Raw genomic sequence first — 22,378 nt, forward strand, 5'->3', positions numbered from 1 at the left:
CAGACATTATAAAACTTCCAACTATTAAAACAAAAATATTTCTCTTTTATAATTTCTGCTCTGATTTCTGATTCATACAAAACGTCTCCTTTATTTATCAACTTGTGTGTCAATTTAAAAAAGGTTTTGTTGCAACTCTTTATCTAAGAGATACATTTAAGAATTATGTTTTTAAAAGCCAAGGTAACGCATCCACTGGCAAAAATTTCAATTTTCTTCCCCCTTCAAGATAAGAGAGGGAACCAGGAGATACAGAAGCTTCAGGGGAGCAGACTTCAAGAAAAGGAAATAAATGGCAATTCGTTTCCTAAATCTAATCTTAATGGAGCTAAATTGTTTCTTATCTGTGGCTTTGGGTTTAGTAGTGTGTAAACAAAACAATTTGGTTTGTGAATGCCAGAGTCCAGACAGAAGAGTGTCCACTTCAGCATGTCACATATCAGGGAAGAATAGCTGAGGCCAAAATGACTGAAGCTCTTAACCACTAAAGTGAGACTCAACCTTCAAATCTTCCCCCAGACAGTTTAAGAGAAAAAAGCACACATACACAGAGAGAGGAAAAAAAAGAAAAACATCCAAGCAAAAAAAAAAAAAAAAAAAATCCTCTTTGTGGGTGATTGACTGTCAGTCAGTCAGCTTGACAGACAGATAAATAAATACCCTTAGGAGATAAATATCCCCTGATAAAAATTATATCGCTATAAACAGGAGACGGGAAGTTTGTCCCCAAGAAGCTTTTAAAACATTGAATACAATTTTATAGAACTGAGCTTGATTATTGCTGGAATGTTCTTAATAGGCTTTCCGTCAACCAAACGACCAAACAAACCAAAGAACATTTGAGAAGTAAAAAGCATTCAAATTTATACGTTTGTGATCAGTCTAGAAATGTTAAATGTAAATGTTAGAAACATGAGGTGAAGTGCAGGTGATTTGAACTGTAAGAGGAGAAACTGCGCCCACCAGTAGAGTGCTGACGACCTCCTGCATCTTTGCCCGACTGAGATCCAGGAAGCTTTCAATCAGGTCCCCGTCGATGAAGCCTGTGCCCTGCTCCGTCTTGCGCTCCGTGTGGAAAGACCTCCAGGTGTCACTCAGTTAAGGATAAATCATTACCACGGAGCCGATTCAGCCCGAGGTCGGCCCTTTGGGTGTGACCATGCTAACTTCACCCCAGGCAGATTTAATAAATATCCAGCAGATGACACCGTGTTCAATGCACCAGAAAGATGGTCATCATAGAGGCCCTCTTGAGCCATATTTTATAAACAAAGAGTGAACAGAGGGCCTTTTAGCATTAAAGAAAATGATGATTAAATAAAACCACAGGGTAGCAGAGTCAAATTTCTCTAAGAAAAGGAAAGTCCCTTTCTTATGCAGCAGAATGGAAACTAATTATTTGAGCATTAAAAATATCAATTGCCTGTAAAGTCAGTTAAAAACATTATTGCTTTGTTGTTCATTTTCAGGGCCGTCACCAGAACAACCCCGGCCCGTCCAGGTCACAGATAGTTACTGTACACAGGAGTTCAGAACATGAAGGATATAAGCTGTGCTCGATCTTGCCCACGCTTTTGATGACCTTGGTGAGGCGGTTCTGTAGGTCAAGCAGGAGGCTGTACCAGCCCTCGGACAGAGACGTTACCAGACCTAAAAAAAGCACACAGATTATCTTTTATGAAGGTGTGAAAGAGCTGAGGGGAAGAGAGAAATGTCATGTCTGCGTTCATTAACAGTTTTAAAGCTGCAGTAGGTCACTTTTGTGAAAAATATTTTTTGTTTTTGTTTTTTTATAAATTTGTCAAAACGGTTACCATGTTGTGAGAGTATGAGACAAATAAACAGTGAAAAACCAAGCTCCTCTGACACCTCTGTGGTCCTACTGCCATCTGCAGAACAAAACCACTCCCTGTCAGAAATAACCAATCAGAGACAAGAGGAGGGTCTTAAAGCTGTCAATCATCCTCATGTACACGCTGCTCACATCCCTTTTTCTTTGCTAGTGGTTATTTCTCCGCCATTAGCACAACTGTAGCACGGATACGAGTTTGATTGGCAGCACTAAGAATAGCCTTCTAAAATCAGGGCTATTAATTATAAACAAAAGAAAAGTAATGTTAAGATACAATTTATTAAGAACTTTAAACTGGTGATAATACTTTCAGATGTACATTAAGTGAAAAAATTGGAAACGAAACCTGGGGATCTGTTTGAGAAGACAAGAGATTTCCACACAACCCTTGTTCATTTGAGGCTTTGATGCTCCTGTAATTACGCTGGTATTAAACTGTCTAATGACACGAGAAGTGGAGGGGGGGGGCGGGGTAGCCCTGACAGCTGTTTATCTGTAAGCATCTCAGCGTTGCCTGGAAGTTCAACGCAGTTCAAGTGAGCAGAAATTTAATGTATCCACATTATTTGTTTGGCGTGGTTTTTTTTGGTCTGAACCCGTTAGTGACTAAATAAGACGATTTAAAAAGTCATCCTGTGTGTGGAAAAACAAATGACTGTAAACTGACTGCAAAAATTCAGAAAACAACATGACCCACCAAGTTATTGGAATTTTCTCTGTTGGTTTGAAGACATAAAAATACATTTATGATAGATTGTTTTTAAGATACGATCAAATAATTTGGCATGAGAATGAATTTCTGAGTCAACAAGCAATCTCTGGTTGTGATCATCTTTAGATTGCCATATCAGAGTTTATACAAAAACAAAAAAAAAATAGACTTTGTAAAGTTTGGATGCATATATTGGCTGTTATTCTCTTTTAGGGGAAATAATCCCATCGCCTTGCAGCTTTCTCTAAGAAACATATCATACATCACAGCATCTCGCAGAGCGATAAGACCAGCAGTGGTGTTTTATCTTCATTACACGCTGAAGCTCATTTTAGTTTGAGGGTTAGAGAGGGAAAGTTCTCACAGGGAAGGGCGACAGTGGTTTTCATTTCCTGTGAAACTTTCCTCTGAGACTTTTTAGAGAATCACAGGAGGTGCAGAGGTGAAATAATGTGCTGTGTTTTGGTGCTGTGGGAGTGCTGCCGTGTCCAAATGATGAGCACTCTCTGTTTTTCATCTCCCCGTCACCACTGCCAGGCTGGAAGTTACTGGTTTCAATCCAAGTAATGAGAGGTGTAAACGTGTCAACTGACAGTGATGAAAGTTTTACATCATTATTTGCTTGAAGGAAAAGGATTTGAGGGATCTTTGTGTATTCAATTAGTCTTGATACCTCTCTGCAACCTAAGGCAAGTTAATTCCAATTATTCACAAAGTATGTTAAGAGCTGGATTTTATTGTTAAATTCCAAGACCTAAACACTGGCTTCTTTCTGAAAGATTGTGAATAGGTTTTCTGCTGCCAGAAAATGAAAAATATCTGCCAGCAGAAGCAAATAAAAGTTCAGCGATGTTTGGGATTCATCCTGAGCAGCACGGGCAGAGTCTTAGGAAAGAAATAAAGCCGGGGAGTTTGCGGCTCTGCAAACTAAATCCTGCTCATATCCACTGAATCAAGACAGGAGTGAGCTGAAGTCTCAACAGTGAATGTCACAGCGTAAAATCAATAGCTGCTTGTATGTGGAGGTTCCACTGGCAGAGGGAAAACAAAGAAATCAGGAATTTAAACATTTGTTTGGGAAATCTTTCATTCACCTGAACAATGCTGGGAGAAACAGCTATCCATGCACGTTCCCATGCACGGAAACAAAATGAGGAGCTGGAGTCGATACGGCTCAAATTTATGACCCGAGCTGGACCCAGAACCGAACGGGTCTTTGTGTATGGGAGAGTTATCATTACAATACAGAGAACATTTTTATGTCCTGCGCCACCAAATAAAAACTATCAGTCGTAAAGCACTTTCCTTTTCCTTATGATGAAAGTTCGTGAGCGGAATATGAACCCTTTTTAATATGTAGAAAACTTATATTTTATTACTTATGGATTCTTTGTAATGATCAAAAATAAACTAATCGATGTCATGACATGGTATGATGTGGTATGCAGTACTATACAGTACTAGAATACTATGGTATGCTTCATTATTTGACTTACATTTTTGGTCAATACAGTACTTTGCTATGTAGTATAAATTACTATACTCTGCAACATTATACCACATTATGTTCAGCTGTACTGGCAATACTATACTGTACTATACTGCAACATACCACACTTCCCCTGCACATTTTAACTGTACTATATCATGTAGCACTATATTGTTTAACGGCACACTGCATTATGCTATGCTATACAGTTCTGGGATACATTTTATTTGTGCTATACTGTTACCTCTTCTATAAAATACTACATACACCTTTAGAAAATCTATGGCTTCACAGTACACTTTCTCTGCATTTGATTTGGACAATTCTTACTGAAAACTCTTCAGACCAAAACAAGAATGAGTCGCTGGATGCAAGCAGCCTAATGTCAGTGGTTGCATGCCTCTGATATAGTGTAAAAATTGTGATTAAAGCCAGATAATCCTGAAATTAGATGCTTGCATAAACCATTAAACATGCTAACAGGGTGCTCTCATAAAGAAAGAAAATGCTTGAATATTTTTGATACATGCAAGAAAAATACAAAGGTTTGTTTGGATTAGGGCGCTTACCGATCATGCCGTTAACGGTGCCGAAGAGTACGGATCCCTGGGTGGGTGTGGAGCTCTCCCCCAGGTTCTGCAGCACCAGTGAGCCATGGCAAAAGACATTTACAAACTCGCCTAGGTGAAAGACCCCGACCTCCTGCAGATGCTGGCGCTCCTCGTCGGTGGTTGCCGCACTGAGTGTGGCAAGGACAAACGGAGAGAGAACGAACATGAAGACAAAATGATCTCAAGGTCATGACTGGGGCTTGTTGGGGGTCAAACCATCGATCAATCAAATGGAAAACAAGACGGGCAGAGACACGAGAAGTGTTGGAAAAGGTCAGCACATGATAGAGAGGTAATGGCTAAAAGTCCGAGAAACGGTGAAAAGAGCAACAGTAACAGAGACGTGCTGCACAAATAAAGGTCAAAAGCATCGAGAGGTCCGCTCTGACATATTAGATGGATAATGAGTGAAGGCATGGATGTAACATAAGCTCCTTCAGACCTCATCTTTCTTCCTTTTCCTTAACGCCAACATTCAGTGAAATTACAACAGAGGGGGAAAAAAAGCAAGAGAGTAGCTAAAAGCTTGGCTGCAAGATGAATCATAATTTCCAGCACTAATGCAAGGACAATGCTGCAGTACCACAGTCATATCAACAATGTTGGTCTAAAAGCTATCATGGGACTGTGTGTGTGAAAGGAGCAGCATCCTAATGACAGCATCAGTCTGAGCGAGAAAGTATTGGGCAAAGACGATTTAGGGGCATTTCTGATCTGCAAGAGCAGCTATGGTGGAATATAATGATCATAAGAAAATGAGCATTGAGCTTCCCTATCTACACGCAGGGAGAGGCTTCGCCGTTCTCACCTATCTTTTTGGCAGACGAACAAGTTGAAGGCGTTCTCTGCTCCCAGGAAGTTGTCATCGTCTAGAATTTCCACGGCACTCATCCAGTTTGGATTAAAGTCACGAGCAATCTGTGGAAAATATATGAAAAAAGGCATAAACATGCAGGTTTGTCTTAAGAAATATACCTTTTAAGCAAAGATAAGCCAGCGCTAACCGAGAGTAAACGCTCTCAACAAACCCCCTAATTGTTGCTGATTGTGTTAACTTTTATACTAGAATTTGTTTTTATGTCTATTAGGGCTGAAACAATTATTCTGATTATTTGTGCTGAATTGATTATTGAAATAATTGTCAACTAATTTAGAAATCGGTTAATTGACAACTGAATTATAAAGACTCAAAAAGGCAATTTTGTTGAAAGAACAAACTCAGAGCAGTAATTAAGCCAAAACATATTTGATTTTTTGTGTTTTTGCATTTAGGATAAATGCACAAAACATGAGTAGAACAAGTTTGTAAGCATGTTCTACTCAGAATGCATCGAGTGGCATAGTTTTAGCTTCAAATTATTTAATGATAATAACAAAAACATCCTATTAAGCACCTTGTGTCCCTCCATATTTATCAATTATTCTAAAAAAAAAAATAGTCAGCAGATTAGCCTTGCACTGTACTGATACCAGGTCAAGCAGAAAGGGTTGAGCTGTTTTAGTCGTAGGTTTTTAGCTGCAGGTGTATCCTTTGCTACAAATGATCAAGCATACACTAAAAGAAAATTATGTTATTGCATTATATATTGCATTATAGGCAAAAAAAAATGTTTATTGTCATATTTTAGCAAGGAATTGAATAATATGTTTATTTGCATAATTTAATATTGCACAAAAAAGGATTAAGAAATTCTTTAAAAAATCTGCAGAATGTGCAATTAGTCGATTAATCGTCAGAATAACTGATAAATTAATCGATTACTAAAATCGTCAGTTGCAACCCTCATTTCTATTTCTATTTTTATATTTATATTCCAATTTTTTTAGGAGAGTAAATCGATTAAATAAAAAATATAGCTGTGCAAAACTGCTGCTTTCTCTCTGCAAATTATAATGAACTCCTTTAATACTGAAGAGAGGAAATATGACACAATCAATAGATTCTGCTCTATAATTGTGCAGGGAGCCTGTGATGGACACACGGCATCTGAGGAGACAGAACGCTCTTTCATCGTTCTCCCTAATGAGTTTGTAATGTGTCCAGTTTGTTTGATTTGTACAAAAGCTCAACTGTAAACTGACAACTTTAGTTAGATTCTAATGATTTGTTTCCCAATTTGACAGGAAAGGTACTAAAGAGTCAATTGGCAATGTGGAATGAAAAAAAAAATAAAAATAAAAAAAAAAATTAAAATGTTTTACTCATATAATTTGCACACCAAAAATTAGGAGTTAAGAGGTAAGAAATGTGCACCGGAGCAGAACTTAGCTCATACAAATAAAGCTCTGTGGCTTGAAAGTGAAAACTGCTTTGTGAGTTTGTATCAAAGCAGCAACACGCAGTCTTCAATTTCCCCACCTTTTCCAAGTCTTCGAGCATTTTCTCCTCACATCTCACCTCTTCAAAGTTGCCCTCCATGGGTTTGTACGCCAGCAGCAGGACAGACCTCATCAGGTCTCCCACCAGGATGAAATCCCCTTTGGTCTTCAGGTAGAGCGCCATGATGTTGTTGTAGTGGTTGCACTCGGTCCTCAGCTCCTTCTCAGCCGTCCACTCGTACAGACGGACCTGAAAAAGAAAGGCAGCTCGCATTTTAACCATTATTGTAGTAATTATTCTTGTAGGATATTATTAACTTTATATATATATATTTCAGTTTCACACTAATAAATGTGTCTGAATCTGAGGTTAATGTCTGCTTTATAAATTAACTTTTACCAGTTAATGAACATGTCATGCTGTGGCAGAAATTGGTGGGAGAGCCAGGGGTGTGTCTCAACTAAGTGCTTTCACTGCATTACTGTTCATTTTACAAACACCAACTGTGATTTTCATATTAAATGCAATTCTTAATAAATTAGATCAAGCAAAAGGTAACATCATAACTGTGTCCATCGTATATGTCTATTGTGAAAAGCACCATGTTTCCTTAAAAAAGTTCATGGCCAATAATTGTATAAATTGAAAAATAAATTTTTTGAACTAGGAATGTCAAATATTACATTTATCATTCACTGGTGTAAAAATACACTAAGATTAAGTTACTATATTGGCAATTTTAAAAAAAATGCTTTAATTAAATTTGCAAATACAAACAAGTGATCCTTTAGATATCTTCTTTTGCTGTTTTATTTGCTTTTAGTTTTATTACAGCACAAATAAATGCTGTGCTTGAGTATTAAAATGTCCCTCAAGGCAAAGCGTTGTGTATAGCAATGCGTAAGTTGTGATGTAGGAGCCAATTAGATACTGGTTAAGTGTAATTTGAAAGGAATCCATGATTGAGAGGCTCAGACTATGTGCAGTGAGCCAAAAAGAGATGAAATACCAAACAAAAAAAAAAAACACCATAAATATTAAACAATAAGGATAATAAAGTCTTAAACCATTAGTGCTCATCCACATATGGAACACAGAAGGACAAAAAAATTAAATAAAAGCAAAGTGTAATCTATATTTTTTGGAGAATAGAATGAAAAAGTCATTGGATAAATCAACCAGGCTTCAATTAAAGCCCAATATTCTGTCATTTTTTGTAAACTCATCATTTTTAACAGTATTCTTTGATTGTCTTCTAATCTCCGAAACCAAAATTGAAACATTTACTTCTCCAACCTCATTACATAGGTATTATTATTATAATTTTTTTTGGTAGGTCTTTCTTGTGTTGTAAAAATCTGGGAGGAGATTCAAGTGGCTGACTGAAACATTGAAGTTTTTTTTTTTTTTTTTTTTTTTCCAGACAATTAAAATTAAGACACATGAGAATTCATGAGTGTTTGTGCTTAAGCCTCAAAACTCTCAAACCTTTTAAGCAACTTATTTGTTCTTCCATGAGCCGTTTATGTTCTGTGTTTCAAATTCAATAGTCAGCAAACTGAAATACAAAACTGTGGAGACCAGAATCCACTTATTTATTTCTCTTTAAGTGGACAATAGTAGTGTATTTATGGACAGCTAATTCAGTAAAACAGTTTCTTTCAGCAAAGGCAGAGTAGGATAGAAAAGCAATCGGAAGTGAGAGACTTTGAGCTCCAGAAATCTGAAATCCATGACAATTGTATTCTTGATATCTCCAGATAAAGCTCCCTTTCATGTTTTTAATCCCTTTAATCTATCTGTAGCTGATCGTGATGAGCGTGGCATTATGGGGCAGCAGGGGAAGACTATTTGTTTCACACTATGTCAGGTGATTTCACTCCAATACGCATGGGATGGATTTATTTAGACATGGCAAAATGTAATTAATAGAACAGTGCTTTTCTGCTTTGAGATATCATGTGGCTCTTAAAATAAATCTAGGAGAAAAGAAACAGGTCACCTGGAGCTGAACCCACAAAAGCACAGCAGAAGGAACACAGCAAATAGTTTGTTGATGCAACTTGTTTTTTTTTTCTTTATCTTAATTAGGTCAAAAATAATAGGATGTAAAATGTTAAGCATTAACCTCTATAACAGGTCAATGAACATATAAGACAACTTAGGTGGAGGTTTGCAGAACCAGATGGTCCACTCTGGAGCTCCAGAATGAGCTAAAATTAGACAAAAGATTTAAGAGAAACTTAAAAAGCACATAATATTTACAACTTTTCATTTTCAATTGTGTTCAGGCTCAAAGCTGGCAGTAGTTTGTTTTATTTCTATTAAGATAACAGTGAGAAATGTGAACGAACAAAGGCAGAGAACTCAGACGATAATCATTGAAAAGTGATATTTGCTTTTGGAAACAACTTCAGGCATCAACTTATGTGCTGTCAAGACACTGTGGCAGTAACATTCCCAGCTCCAACTGCGTTCATAAAGTGAAGACTTGTATGGCGATTTATCTAGAGAGCAGGAAGATAAATGCTTTCTGAGCGCAGTAGCTGGGAACGCAACAAATCAGGACACCACTGTTACATTTTGCTGTATTTCACTCTGGGTGGAAAATGATCAATTTTGGAGAAAAAAATTGTTAAATGAAAACACTAAAAATTCTTGCAGCGTTTAGATAAACAGCTGTAGCTGTCAAAACCTTAACGTTCATATACAACCAGATCACAGCTGCAGTCAAACACTCTTAATCTGGCTAAGAGATGAGAAAAAAACCCCAAAAAACAATGAGATGCAGCTGAAGCAAAGTGGGTTTTGATTTAAAGCAATTTCTGTCATTTTGTAATGAAATGTAAGGCACAGCTTTGATAAATGTTTTGTTCACCTCTCTGCATACTTGATATTCCTGGCAAAAGTATTCATGGAATCCAATGTCTGTGTGGCCATTAAGTGACCGCAGATGCATTTGACATTTTCCTTTTAAAGAAAAGTCTTCTTTAATTAAGACATGAACCTCATCCTAGATCTAAAAATAGTCCAAATGACTCTGCAGACCCAGATGACAAGCCATCATACAAAGATGGTTCTAATTTTTATCTTTGCAAGTGAAGCCTTAAAGCAGGTAACTTACTCACCTGCCATAGAAAACATCAGACATGCTGATTGTAATTTACAGAATGTTTTATGGCTATAAGATATTATACTTCCCTTTAAAATATTTTCATATTCTATTTTAGACTTTAAAACAATACGTGGAGGAAAAAACTTTAGCCATCACTTACTGTGCTATTTATGCTGGCCAGTAGTTTTCCATTGAACTCCACCATAGAATAGACGGCTCCTTTCACTTCTTTCTCAGCCACGGTTTGTAGCTTCCCTGCAGGAAAGATCAGTCAGTGTTCATTCAGTGAGCTTTCAAAGTGCCACACATGCAACGCTGAGTTAAATTAGCGCCTACAAGGTCCTAGAGAGAACAACTCAGAAAGAGATGAGAGAAAAATCTGAAATTGAGACAGCGCTGCATTCAGATTATAAGTATAAAAATCAAGCGCTGGACTAGGATAAACGACATACAAGCAACGCATTTTGTCAGGAACAGTGTGTGAGAAAAAAAAAAAAAAAACAGTGCTGGTGAGAGGGGGGAATGTTTGAGTGGAAGTGATAAGAAAATGATTGAGTGAGAAGGGAAACAGGAGCCCAATAGGACACAGTGTTCTTGCCTAAAATACAATATAGAGTGCAGGGAGGAGAAAATGAAACGGGATGAAGGATGGAGAGAACAAAGCAGGCTGATCTGGGTGAGAGGACAAACATGAAAAGATGAGAAGAATCAAAGAGCGCAGTCGGGCTTGTTTGCTGAAACCGTGGAAAAAGCTAAGGGAAGCTCGGGTACTGACCGTCGGTATAATGGAAGACAATGATTCGACCCTGCTTGGGCTCGGGCTCCTCTGGGTAAACCATGGCCGTGCCGACGATGAAGTAAACAGATGGGTCTTTTCCCAGGCGACATGACACAATGCTGAGAGAATACTCGCTGGGGAGGAACTGATGGGCATGAAGGACTGGCACAAACACAAAACAGGAAGAAACAGGGCAGAGTGTGAGAACAGGTTGAAACTCCTTTATGAAGCTACTTAGAAAGACTAATATTGTGTCATGAATTACCCATGTTAACTGTGGTGACATAACTAAAAATAAAAAAAAAAGGGGTTTTCTGGATTATTGTGACACATTCGTGTTTTCATGCTAATATAAACGTGACCTCAGCCAAACCGAAGGACCACCTGCACTTCTGACTCCACCAAACAAACACGAAACAAGCAAAACATGAGTGGTCCTTGGTTACAGGTCACTGCACAGGAGCCATGAATAAAAACTGCTAAACTACCTCATTAAATAGTGGAAAGCCTCCATTTAAAAAAAATAAAAAACAGATTTTATTTAATGTTAAGTGAATTAATACTATAAACTGAGTTGTAAATTTAAAGGTGCAATGTAAAGTAAAGTATTTGTACCTGAGGCTTTCCAAGATTTAATTTCTGGAAAATGTGGATTTTTTTCCACCGATGCCCTCATTGGGTTTCTATAGGTTCACACTGTGTCACCATGTTTCCAGTCATTTATCATTTTTTAAGAAGGGAAAGCAAGAAAAAAAAAAAGCTTGGAATTGGAAGTCAGATGTGGTATGTCAAGTTCAGAGTTTTTATTTTGAAGTAGTATCACCACTTCCTACCAATAACCCTTGAAGGTTTTTATTTTTTTAATCACATTAGAATCAGAATTCAAAATGTATTTTATTGGCATTTATGTCACACGCCAACAACGTGCACAATTGGGACGTTAAGCAAAATAATGGTGACATACTTTTCAAAAGATAAAACTACACACCAGTGACTTTCAAAGGCATTTGGCTACTGTGTGTTTATTTAGGGGTATCAGAGTAACAGAGATTCATAAACACACACCATATAGATTTATATTTGGAAAATAAGTTGAATATCACATAATTTTGCACCAAACTTAAATTTATGAACTACTTTGTGTTGTTCAATCACATAAAACCACTAAAAAATATATTAATGTTTGTGATTATGATGTAACAAAATGTGAAAACGTTAAGAGGCTATCAATTTGGTGTCCAACACAACAAGATGTCAAAGTGCTGTTGAAACAATCAATTAAGGCTCTTCAATTGGTCAGTAACACAAAATATATCCAATTATAGACTACAATAAAGGTCAAAACAAAATGATGAAAAGGAAGGATTTCTGTTTATTTGCTAACCGTAAGCTCAATGTTTATGTCAATGTTCATTTATTATCCAAAAAAAGAGAATCCTACAGCGCACCTAATTTTATCTTCTTATATGGTCAGGCTGCCCTCTTTATGTGATGAGTTTATCTACAAAGTGCCATGAAGAAATGACTCCAGGAGAAGGAAAATCACTTCAGAGCTTCTTATTTAACTAAATCCATATTGAGGATCCCAGAAGGGATGTGCCTCATAGTTTCTGTCAGAGAAGATTTGGTGTCAGGTGCATTGATTTACTTATTATGCAAAGACAAATGCATCTTCGTTTATCAATATTTTCTCTGAGATATTATTTATCAATCTCTCCTTCACTTCTCTCCACCTGAGAGGCTTTTTAATAGTTTCATAGCTTCTTTCTAATGAAGATCGGCCAATAACACGCCGAAGTAACTGATATACAAAGCAGCTCAAGAATCAAAATCTATGTCCTCTGCATCCGAATGCATCTCACATCAACAGTGTACTCAGCTGCAGATACATTGTGCTGAAACGATCTCTTATTTACATATTGTTAACAGGTGACATACACTAATTTATGAGGGTAGAGCAGCAACCGGCCTTTTAAAAAGAAGTCTTGGTGCAGAAATAAAATCTGCAATGCAAAACAGACAGGAGCAGGAAGCAGTCACCTCCACTTGGCTTCCCTATAAAACGTGTTCATCATTAATTTAGAAACTGCATACAGATATATGCATACTTTTCATTCCTGGTATTAAAGACTGAATAGAGAATCAACACCAAACTGCAGTAAGTGGTAAAAATAACCTAAGCCTTTTAAATGTAAGAGACTAAATAAGGAAAATTTAGTTGATTAAAACGGCATAGTCCTTATGAGATCAACTATTCCACCAAGCTGAGAGCATTTAGCCACCAGAGGCTTCGCATGGATGCAGCAGCTCAGAGTTCAAATGGAAATGCAGCCTCGGCTGTCTCACCTTCAAAGGTGTGTTGATCCACGACGAGCAGACTGTGAACCTCCACCTCCTCACCAAAGGAGGTCTCATGTGGAGAAGTGCTGCTGGGGAAGAGCTTGCTGGAGCTCACGCTGCTGGAGAGCGCCTGTAGACGTACGAGACGGGATGCAGAGAGAGAAGTGAGGGCAAAGACAAATGTGGTACATGCCAAAAAAAAAAAAAGCACAATACACAATGTGTCTGCGTGGGAAGCGCCAACGGCACAGTCGGCACCATCTGCAGCAGCAGATGTGCAGCATCGAAAATCAGGTAAACATCATTCTGGTCATCAGATGTGAGAGGCTCGGTGGCAGTAAACACAAACACACAAACAAATAAAAGTACACACCTGTCCCCTTTGGAGAATCTATAGAAATGAGCAGGACAGGTAGCACATGTGCACGGCTGAGAGGACGTTTTAATTAATTCTCCAGCTGATCTGATTGCTTCAAAATGCTGGCAAATAATTTTTTAAATGAAAATATTTAAAGTTGGCTTAATTAGGGAAAAATGATTTCATAGATGGCTCTGTCCGTATCGCGCTACGTTCTTACTAAAGAATGGTTTGAGGTACATCTGGCACAAAAACAGCAATTCTGTTTCTCACATAAGGAAGATTTAGACAGACTGCTTCAGGGGTTTTTTTTTTTTTTCCCAGCTGCCAAGGTATATTTGGCATGTCATTTAGAAGGAAGATTTATTTACTAAACCATATGCACATATTTTTCAACTTAATTATATATAAAAAAAAAAATCAAGTCTGTTCCAAATAAAAATAGGAAATTATGCTTAATTAATGGGAATAAACCAATGAGGTAAAATATTAAGGGTATTTTCAGGATGAATCAAGAACATTATTTAGCATACACAAAACAGTAAATTTATTTTCATAAATCATTCTCACAACAAACTGTGAACTTCGGCCTATTTTAATTTACCTGGACGGCGCGCCGTCTCTGGGACAAACTAGTCATAAAAAAATAAATATAAAAAAAACAAAAAACAACAAAAAAAAAAACACAATTTGACTTGACTCTCCTTAATGATGTTAAATGTCATTTTTAAGGGTTCTTTGGCAGGCACTGAGGCTGCTATGTGATAATTATGAACATGACCTTCATTATGGAGTGTTTACCAAATAATATTCTGATAGTGCTGTAATTCAGAACTACATGGGCTTCAGACTGGGAACGTTGTCTCTTTTCCAGCCTGAACAACTGGTAGGATTATTGCTGCCATTACCTTTGTGTACTTCTGCTTTCTTCCTCACCATGGAAGGTATATTTCCAGCTGTGTTTGCTCCTGTCTCCATCTGAACTGAGCCACTAAAACTTTACTTCTTCTTCTTTCCAACAGAAAAGTACAGCTAGGCCAATTCTCATCTTAGCTAAGGTTTTTTGAGGTTTTGATCTTTGAGTAATTTTTATTTCCCCACAGTAGAAAGTTGTGTCTTTATTCCGGGTGTAATTGTTGACAAAATTATTGCAGCAAATTATTCCTGACAGAAATCCTCATCCATGTTCATCAATAGCAAAGCTGATATTACCTTACCGTATTATTCTTTTTTACCTGTGTAAAGTTCTATTTTTCCAGCGCTGCTCTGTTTAGCTCTGGCAATAATTTTGTGTACTCTGTTGTATTCTCCATATTTATTAATACCTGTTTTTTTTAATTTATTTAACCTGTACAGCCAGAGAAGGTCCTTTGAGATAGAATCTCTGTTTAGAAGAAGTGGCCAAGAGGTAATAGAAAGTACTCCTGGGACACTGTTGCTGTGTTTAGCTGTGTAATTCAGCTAAACACAAGGTAGTCGTTTAAAAAGCAGTTATTGCTGCTATTAACTTCTTGTTTTTGTATGTCATCAAAAGTACTGTTTTGTTTTCCAGTCTCAATGCCACCTGGTCATGACAGACAGCAGACTGAACCTGGTGGAGGTTTTAATGTTTTTCTTATTTAAAGTAAGCTGCATCTCTTTATTGCCACGATACGCTTGCTTAGAAAGAAGAATTTGATGACCTTTTCACCACATTGAAGTCTACGATCAACTTAATTTGACTGGATTGTAACACATTTAAATTAATTATGTGGAACTGGATTCAAACCTGACTAAATTATTAGATTTAATAGAATGGATCTGATTTGAACCAAACTGGATTCTGTTAAAAAATAAAAATATGTTATGAGACGTAAAGTGCATTCGAGTTCTTAGTCAGCCTGGTTGCTTATATGAGACAGCAAAATGAGTCCTATGATGCAGTACCTGTGTGCTTGCACTAGGCCGTACGGCAGACGTGGTGCCGCTAACATCCTGGATCTCCACCCGGCTCGACAGAACCCCGAAACATTGTGAAACCTCCTGGTAACAGATCCGCCTGATAGTGAGATGGAGACGAGAAATTACCATAAATATAAGCTAAAGTGAAATAGACAATAAGTTGAGCAGCTTTTGCCATTAACAAGGCTGAAAAAAATACAGCTACTACAAATGAGAACATATTTTGTGATAAAAGCTGTGAAGCATTTATATTGAGTTTTTTTTCCCTCAACTTATTGTTTGAATAGACGACTGACCTTGGAGACTCGTAGAGGGGAACTGTGCGAATATGGAGTTTTTGAATTTCATCAATGGTGCCGATGGTCAGTGTGCTGTTGTTGGCCAAAGCCAGACTAAAGAAATCACAAAAAGAGAAACACCAAAAAAATAGTAATTTACAGAGGAGAAAAGAAAGAAAGCAAAAAAGAAAAAAGAAAAAAAAAGAGAGAATAACAGTTGCCTGTCCTACAAATCCAAACAGACAGACTGTATAGGTCAATGCAGTCTGTGGGAAACGTATGCAGAAAGCTGCGTATGCTAAAACAAAGTGTTCATATACATCACATCAGAGAAAGCACTGTTGTAGCGAAAAAGTTTCCCTGCTGACCTGTCCGGGTAGCCCTCAGAGTTGAGTGGGCACATGTAATTGACTTCCTTCAGATTGACGTTGGAAAACACCAGCTTGTGGTTGGACGAGTAGATAACAGTGGGCCGGTCGGAGCAGGCGAAGACGTTAGAGGTGGACAGCGATCTGAAGGTCCGCAGCACGGTGGGCTGCGTGCCAAGAGTGACCTTCTTACGCTCGCTGAGGGCTCCTGGGAAAACACAATGAGGTCAAGGTGTATATTTAACTCCAGGTGGAAAGGTGGCTGTTCTAGTTGTTGTTAAGGTCGGAGGAGCAATTTGCAGTAATGTTTGTCCTTGTGTGCTCAGCGAGCCCTGAGCTTTGTTTAGAGCCACTTGCCTTTACTGGTTTTATCTCGTTTTTAATTCATGTGCAGTAAAGGCATATATGGCATACTCAGCATAGGGCCTGGCTCTGTCTTTTGATGTTCTGGTCTTCTCTCCCCTCTAACTAACATACTATGTCTGTGATCCTGTGATCTGAGCAAACCAAAGTTAATGAGTACATTTATATGCACACTCATACCGCAGTTTCTGCCTTGGTTTTATTCAATTTAGAGCAAGAAGTTTACAGGAGAAGTGATCTGATTATTTTTAAATCCCTGTGTACGTCCTTGCAGCATTACGCCAGTCCTGAGTCGGGGTTTGAACAGGAGCTTCTTAATGTCTGCAAACAATCGGAGGAAAAACGTCTATTTATTGTTTACTTGGCTGAAAGAAAAATCATCTGCAACTCTGATATTTGATCGATTGTCAACAACACTTCCAAAGTTGCAGCACTTCTATTTTGTCATGAGGCAGAATGGTATTTCAGACAGATGATATGACAATACAACGTCATCCTGTGCACTGCGGAAATTATGTTATAATCTGCAATGACAATAAGATGCAGCTCTAATGGACTACATTTTAACACTTGACTGCACTTTGAAATCTCATCACTTGTTAATGTCCTGAGGAGTAAATAAAGTTGGATGCAACTTATGTACCATTTAATGTGCAAATAATGAAACAAGAACACAGAATTAATCTGGTTTATCTTGAGAAGTTCATAACAGTTCTCATAATTAGAAAAAAAAAAAAAAGAGCAGCCAGTCGGGTGTATTCAAACAACTCAAAGTTAATTTACAGCTGGTGAAATCTGTGGCATAATGTCTTTTTGTTGACAATTGTCCAATTATATGCAGTCAAGTGGGTACTTTGACAGGACGAAACCGTTTTACTGGCATCTTTTGGCTTCCGATAGCCACAATAACAAAACTAGCAGAGTGCAACAAGTCTTTCTGAACAGTCATGAAAACTAACAATAAGGTCGAAACTAAATGTTTTAAACTGTGACTTTCATGAAGAATTTAAGAAGCACGCTTTCTAAAAACCTCCACACTGAGAGGGTCGTGTCCTCCAGCTGCTAAGCAACAAATATGATGCAGTTAGGGAAAGTCTGCAGAATTGGCTCGAGGATTTAAGCCTGAACACAAAAATGGACTAAAACTGGCCTTGAATGCTATGAATTCTTAATAATGCTACTCCTCTGTTACTGGTTGTGTAAAATATAAAATGTTCTTCTAACACATTTTCTGTAAAATCTACAAAGATGATGCAGAGTGGAAACTGGAAAAAGATAAAGTTAAAAATGTGAAAAGTGAGTTTAGGTTTTCCTATTTGAACAGCTTCTCCTGCTGCACAACATTTATGAATTATTTACATTTATCAATGCCATGGACTTTATTCTCCACATTTTATCTAAATGTTGAAAGTATTCCTGGTTTAATGCTTTTGTATTAAACCTTTGGTGAATTTAGTGAGTTCATGCTGCCATTGACAGTGTAATATTTATTATTAATAAAACCTATCAATTATTCTGATGATTAATTGGATTAGACAACTGGCACATTCAGCAGACTTTTCATTTAACTATTTAAGCCTTTTTATACGTTACTTGAACTACATAAAACAATGCAAATGAACAATTATTGCCTTAGTTTGAGTCTGTCTACTCTAGTTAATGACTAATTACTAAATTAGTTGACGATTATCTGAATGAAAACACTCCTGGCTCAGAGCTATAATTAATTATTTATAATCAAATATAGAGTTTTCATCTCAAACAGTGCATCGGGATGACGTCTGTTGGTAACCAGCTTGAAGATACTGAAGTTCTTGGATTTCTACAGCCTTTAGAGTTATTTTGTGATAAAAGCTTCACTGGTAGTCCTACAGTTCTGACTGAAATAATATTCCTACAAACAGATGGCTCTAAAAATGCAACATTCTCAGATGTAATGGGCAGAGCGTTTGTGTTGGTGAACCTACCAGTCTGTAGGTCAAGACCAAAGTAGAAGAGTGCTCCGTCTCCCAGGGCACACAGCAGGTAGTAGCTGCCTTCAAAGGTGGTCATTAGGATGGAGCGAGGGATGATCTCTGAGGACATAAACAAACCGCTCATTTAGTTTTCTTCTGCAGGGAATAGTTACATCATCACAGCGCTAAATGACTGCCAAACAGTCTTTGTGAGAGGAATTTTACAGGGTTTCTTCATAATTACATACTGGCAGGGCAAACTTTCTTCTTTGACTTTGTAATGTTTTCTTTGACTCGAAGCCTTTTTACATCTGTGGAACTTTCTCTAAAAAGTAGCAGTTACATTTTTAACTTTGAAATTGATTTGATTTGATCATTCTAAAGAAATTGTGTGTTGCAGACCAGAAAACAATACCATTAAACAAGAAAAGAGAGAAAAAAAACTAAAATATTCAACGGTAACAAAAGCAGCAAAGAGTACAGATGGGCAAAGTGTTTGAGAAACAGTTCTCGGCTTTCAGTAAAATAATAAAAAGGTCAACTTTCAAAGTGTTACATAAACTTTCTACTTCAAGTTTTCCAGTCCAAGTCCTGCAGACAGGCTACAGGATACCCTTTTTAAAGAGAGAGAAAAAATGCAGACAAGTTTTAAAGGCTTAAAGATTAAACAACTGCCAGTCAAATACAGATGGAGAAACTGCAGCAGCATCGAGGGAAAGCAGGAGAGCATTGCAACAGAAAGGTAGAATCCATACAGCATCCCTCCAGCACATTTTAAAACCCATTCTGTCCAGCTCCTGAAATTTTGAAACAAACTGAATGATAAACTAAAAACACAAGCATTTTGTTTTCTTTTTTTTTTATTATCTCTAAAAATGAAGTTATTGAAAAAAAAAAATCCTTCTTAAGCAAGATAAAAACGGTTTGAATCCCAAATAGTTGCACGTCAGGCTGCAGTGTCTGTCCCAGGGTTTACTTTAACATTTATCTTTAAAATGAAGAGTATAAAGTCTGCCTCCCAAGATGCTGCCCACATCCTAAAAGGCAAATAAATCCTCATGAGCAGACAGAGCGTCTCCTCCCCGAGGCTGACAGAACAGCTCACTCCTATAGAGCCGCAGCCAAACTCATTCAACCTCACACAGCAAATAAGGTTCATTGGGAAAAGTCTAAATTATTCAAGATTTTTGAAATATACGTATTACAAAATAACTGTTAAGATAGTTCAATATTACAAGAATGTTTATCAAAACCAAACCCAAGACATCATTTGGCTGAATCCCAAAATTATTCATGAGAGCACATATCAGACGTGTTCCATGGGATTGAGATCAGGACTTTAAGGTGGCCTCTCCAAAAGATTAAGAGTTTGTTATTCTTAAGTCACTCTGTAGCTGTGATCTGGCAGTTCCTTCTTCATGAAATGTAAACAGAAGTAGGATCAGACCTTAGAAGTTGTAGGATTTCTCTTCGCAAAATACCAAAAGCTATTTCTCTCACATTTGCTTTTTTGGTTTGCCTTAGACTTCACCTGCACATTCACACCTCCCCAAATGAACAGAACTTTCTGGTTTCAGTTTCATTAAAAAGCAGACTAAATTGGCCTGGTGTGAACGCACTCTATGTCAAACAAAGATAAAGAAAAAAAGGTAGTATGTATTATGTGTATGTAAAAACATCACATAATAATCACACAAATATGATATTGGTTTGTTTTACAAACCTTTAGGTGTTAGTTTCCATGTTGTTTACCCTTGGATCTCTGATTTTGCAGAACTAAGCACTAAACTGTGCAACATAATACACCCAGCTTCATTTGACATCTCCACCTGCCCTCATGTCAGACTGATTTCCCTTTTTCCAGTAAGCTCAGCTCTATTTTCCGCTCTCACCTCCACCCAGCATTTCCTTGTGCAGAGCCGTGAAACAGGGCAGTTTGAGCACACGTGCAGAGATGTCGGTCCACAGTCCCACAGCGCAGAGCGTGGACTCGTTGCCACCCTCCCCCAGAGGTGTGATGTCCAGGCAGGCCACCTCATGCTCCATCTCTGTGGTGCTGCGGAGTAGGAGGAGGAGATGAGAAAATCATAAGCTGGCTTCCACGCATGTTCCATGGAGGCGTGTGTGTGTGTGCATGACGCACAGCAGACAGAGGTGCATAGAGGTAGTTGGGGATAACTGGGTCAATGACACTGAGCAAGACTTTTGATACATTTTTCATCTCATGTGAGCTGCAATTTGTTAAATAATAAAACAATCAGATGGTCAGTCATACATTAAGGTCAGATTAAAAATTTAGGACAACGTAATTGTCTGTTTAAATAACATTTCCAACACATTTTTTTTCCCCCTTTACTTTTTCTCTAAAATGATACCGTAGGTATTAATATCTCAAACAAAGAGACAGGAACACTGGACATACTAGTACAAACCAATAAAACATCTGTAATGTTACACTCTGCACTATCGCACTGTAAATTATCCAAATGATTCCTATAAGCAATGTAAAGATAATGAATAATTTCAATTTGCTGAGTACATGCGCTTCAATTGCTTCTGACAGGAGAGTTTCAGTCTTCAACATGTGATTAAGCAAACTAGGCCTGTGCAACATTCAAAGTCGTTTGTGCCCCAGAGCAAAGCGGCACGTTATTGATGCAACCCAAACACTTCTTCATAGCCCTGATGAGTCTCTCTTATCATTTTATTACTTACAAGCACTCAAACAGGAAACCAAACATTGTGCTTCAAGCGGTCCTATTGGCCCTTTTACAAGCTATTTCTCTCTCAAAGAGAGGGAAAAAAAAAAAAACAAACAGAAAAAAAAAGGAAATAAATTTTATATTATCTGTTCATTAGAAAGGAAAAGCAAAGGTAAACATTTATAATGCACCACAATGGTAAATGCCGGGCTGAAACACCTTGAAGCTGCACTCAGATGAAAACAGCATCACGGCGTGCCTCAGGACCTCTTACCAGGCCTTCAGGCTAACACAAAACCTCAGTCTTCAAACTGAAGGCAGGAAACTGACGGATAACGACACATTAACAACGAGTTTAAAAACATTTAACGTTAAAGAGCTACTCTGATGCATTTAATAAACACCAATTCATTCCTTTCTTTACAGCGGGAAGCTATTTCTACAAAAGTATACCACTGAGCACAGTGTGTTCTCATTATACACTGTATACTAATGGATGTACAAGCATCACTCCCACCATCACACATTATGATTATGATTGTATCAGCCTTATCACAGCTGATAGATGATTCATGCTTTTATTGGAGGTATTGGTTACAAATTTAGACATTTAATGATTCAGCTTGTTTTTTTTCTAATAACGCATCTGAAATTACATAAAATCTGCAGCAAGCTATTTGATAGAGCTAATAGTTTGGAATTACCAGATTAGAGACAAACATTGCCTTGAACTAAATGTCAATGAAGCAAATAAGTAAAAAATTAGTTTTTTCTTTGCAAATTTAATTAAAGCCACATATTTTCGAATAAATATCTTAATCATCCTTCAAAATATTTAGTAATGATTTAGAAAGTGTAAAGATTAGCTGATCAAGCTATTCACTTATTAATCATTTTATTTAATAAGAAAACATCTTGACATGAATTTTCCAGGAATAATTAACAGACTGCAATCTGTGGTATTAACTTGTTTTCTTAATATTAGTTTAAACAAACAGCAATAAGATGAAAATAAATATTGGAACACTTTTACTTAATTGGACCGATACCAATATGTTAAAAAATGACTAACATAGGTTAAAACAGATGTTACTGCTGACGCATTGTGTATTTCTATCTAAAAATAATAATAAAAAAACCCTCCTCCAATGTGACTGCATTAAAACAATTCAGTAAAGAAGAACAGACAGTGAAGG

At 37.4% G+C, this 22,378-nt stretch overlaps 1 protein-coding gene across 2 annotated transcripts in view; it reads right to left on the reverse strand.

Annotated features, from left to right (window-relative positions):
* The window catches only part of ddb1 (damage-specific DNA binding protein 1), a 67,156-nt gene that overhangs the window by 24,410 nt on the left and 20,368 nt on the right, over positions 1-22,378 (reverse strand). For both annotated transcript variants that reach the window (XR_001422283.1, XM_015018260.1), the window contains exons 14-26: positions 20,373-20,536; positions 18,493-18,600; positions 16,163-16,370; positions 15,813-15,908; positions 15,502-15,613; positions 13,224-13,347; positions 10,875-11,039; positions 10,260-10,354; positions 7,063-7,233; positions 5,473-5,582; positions 4,623-4,792; positions 1,548-1,650; positions 964-1,087 (exon numbers count right to left, since the gene is read on the reverse strand). Coding sequence is in view for 1 of the 2 variants with exons in the window: in XM_015018260.1 (XP_014873746.1) it covers positions 964-1,087; positions 1,548-1,650; positions 4,623-4,792; positions 5,473-5,582; positions 7,063-7,233; positions 10,260-10,354; positions 10,875-11,039; positions 13,224-13,347; positions 15,502-15,613; positions 15,813-15,908; positions 16,163-16,370; positions 18,493-18,600; positions 20,373-20,536 (1,750 nt within the window). In the remaining variant the exon portion in view is untranslated. The remainder of the gene's footprint in view (positions 1-963; positions 1,088-1,547; positions 1,651-4,622; positions 4,793-5,472; positions 5,583-7,062; positions 7,234-10,259; positions 10,355-10,874; positions 11,040-13,223; positions 13,348-15,501; positions 15,614-15,812; positions 15,909-16,162; positions 16,371-18,492; positions 18,601-20,372; positions 20,537-22,378) is intronic.

The sequence above is a fragment of the Poecilia latipinna genome, unplaced genomic scaffold (assembly GCF_001443285.1).
Source record: "Poecilia latipinna isolate Pla-1442-1.1 unplaced genomic scaffold, P_latipinna-1.0 Scaffold2258, whole genome shotgun sequence".
NCBI lineage: Eukaryota > Metazoa > Chordata > Actinopteri > Cyprinodontiformes > Poeciliidae > Poecilia > Poecilia latipinna.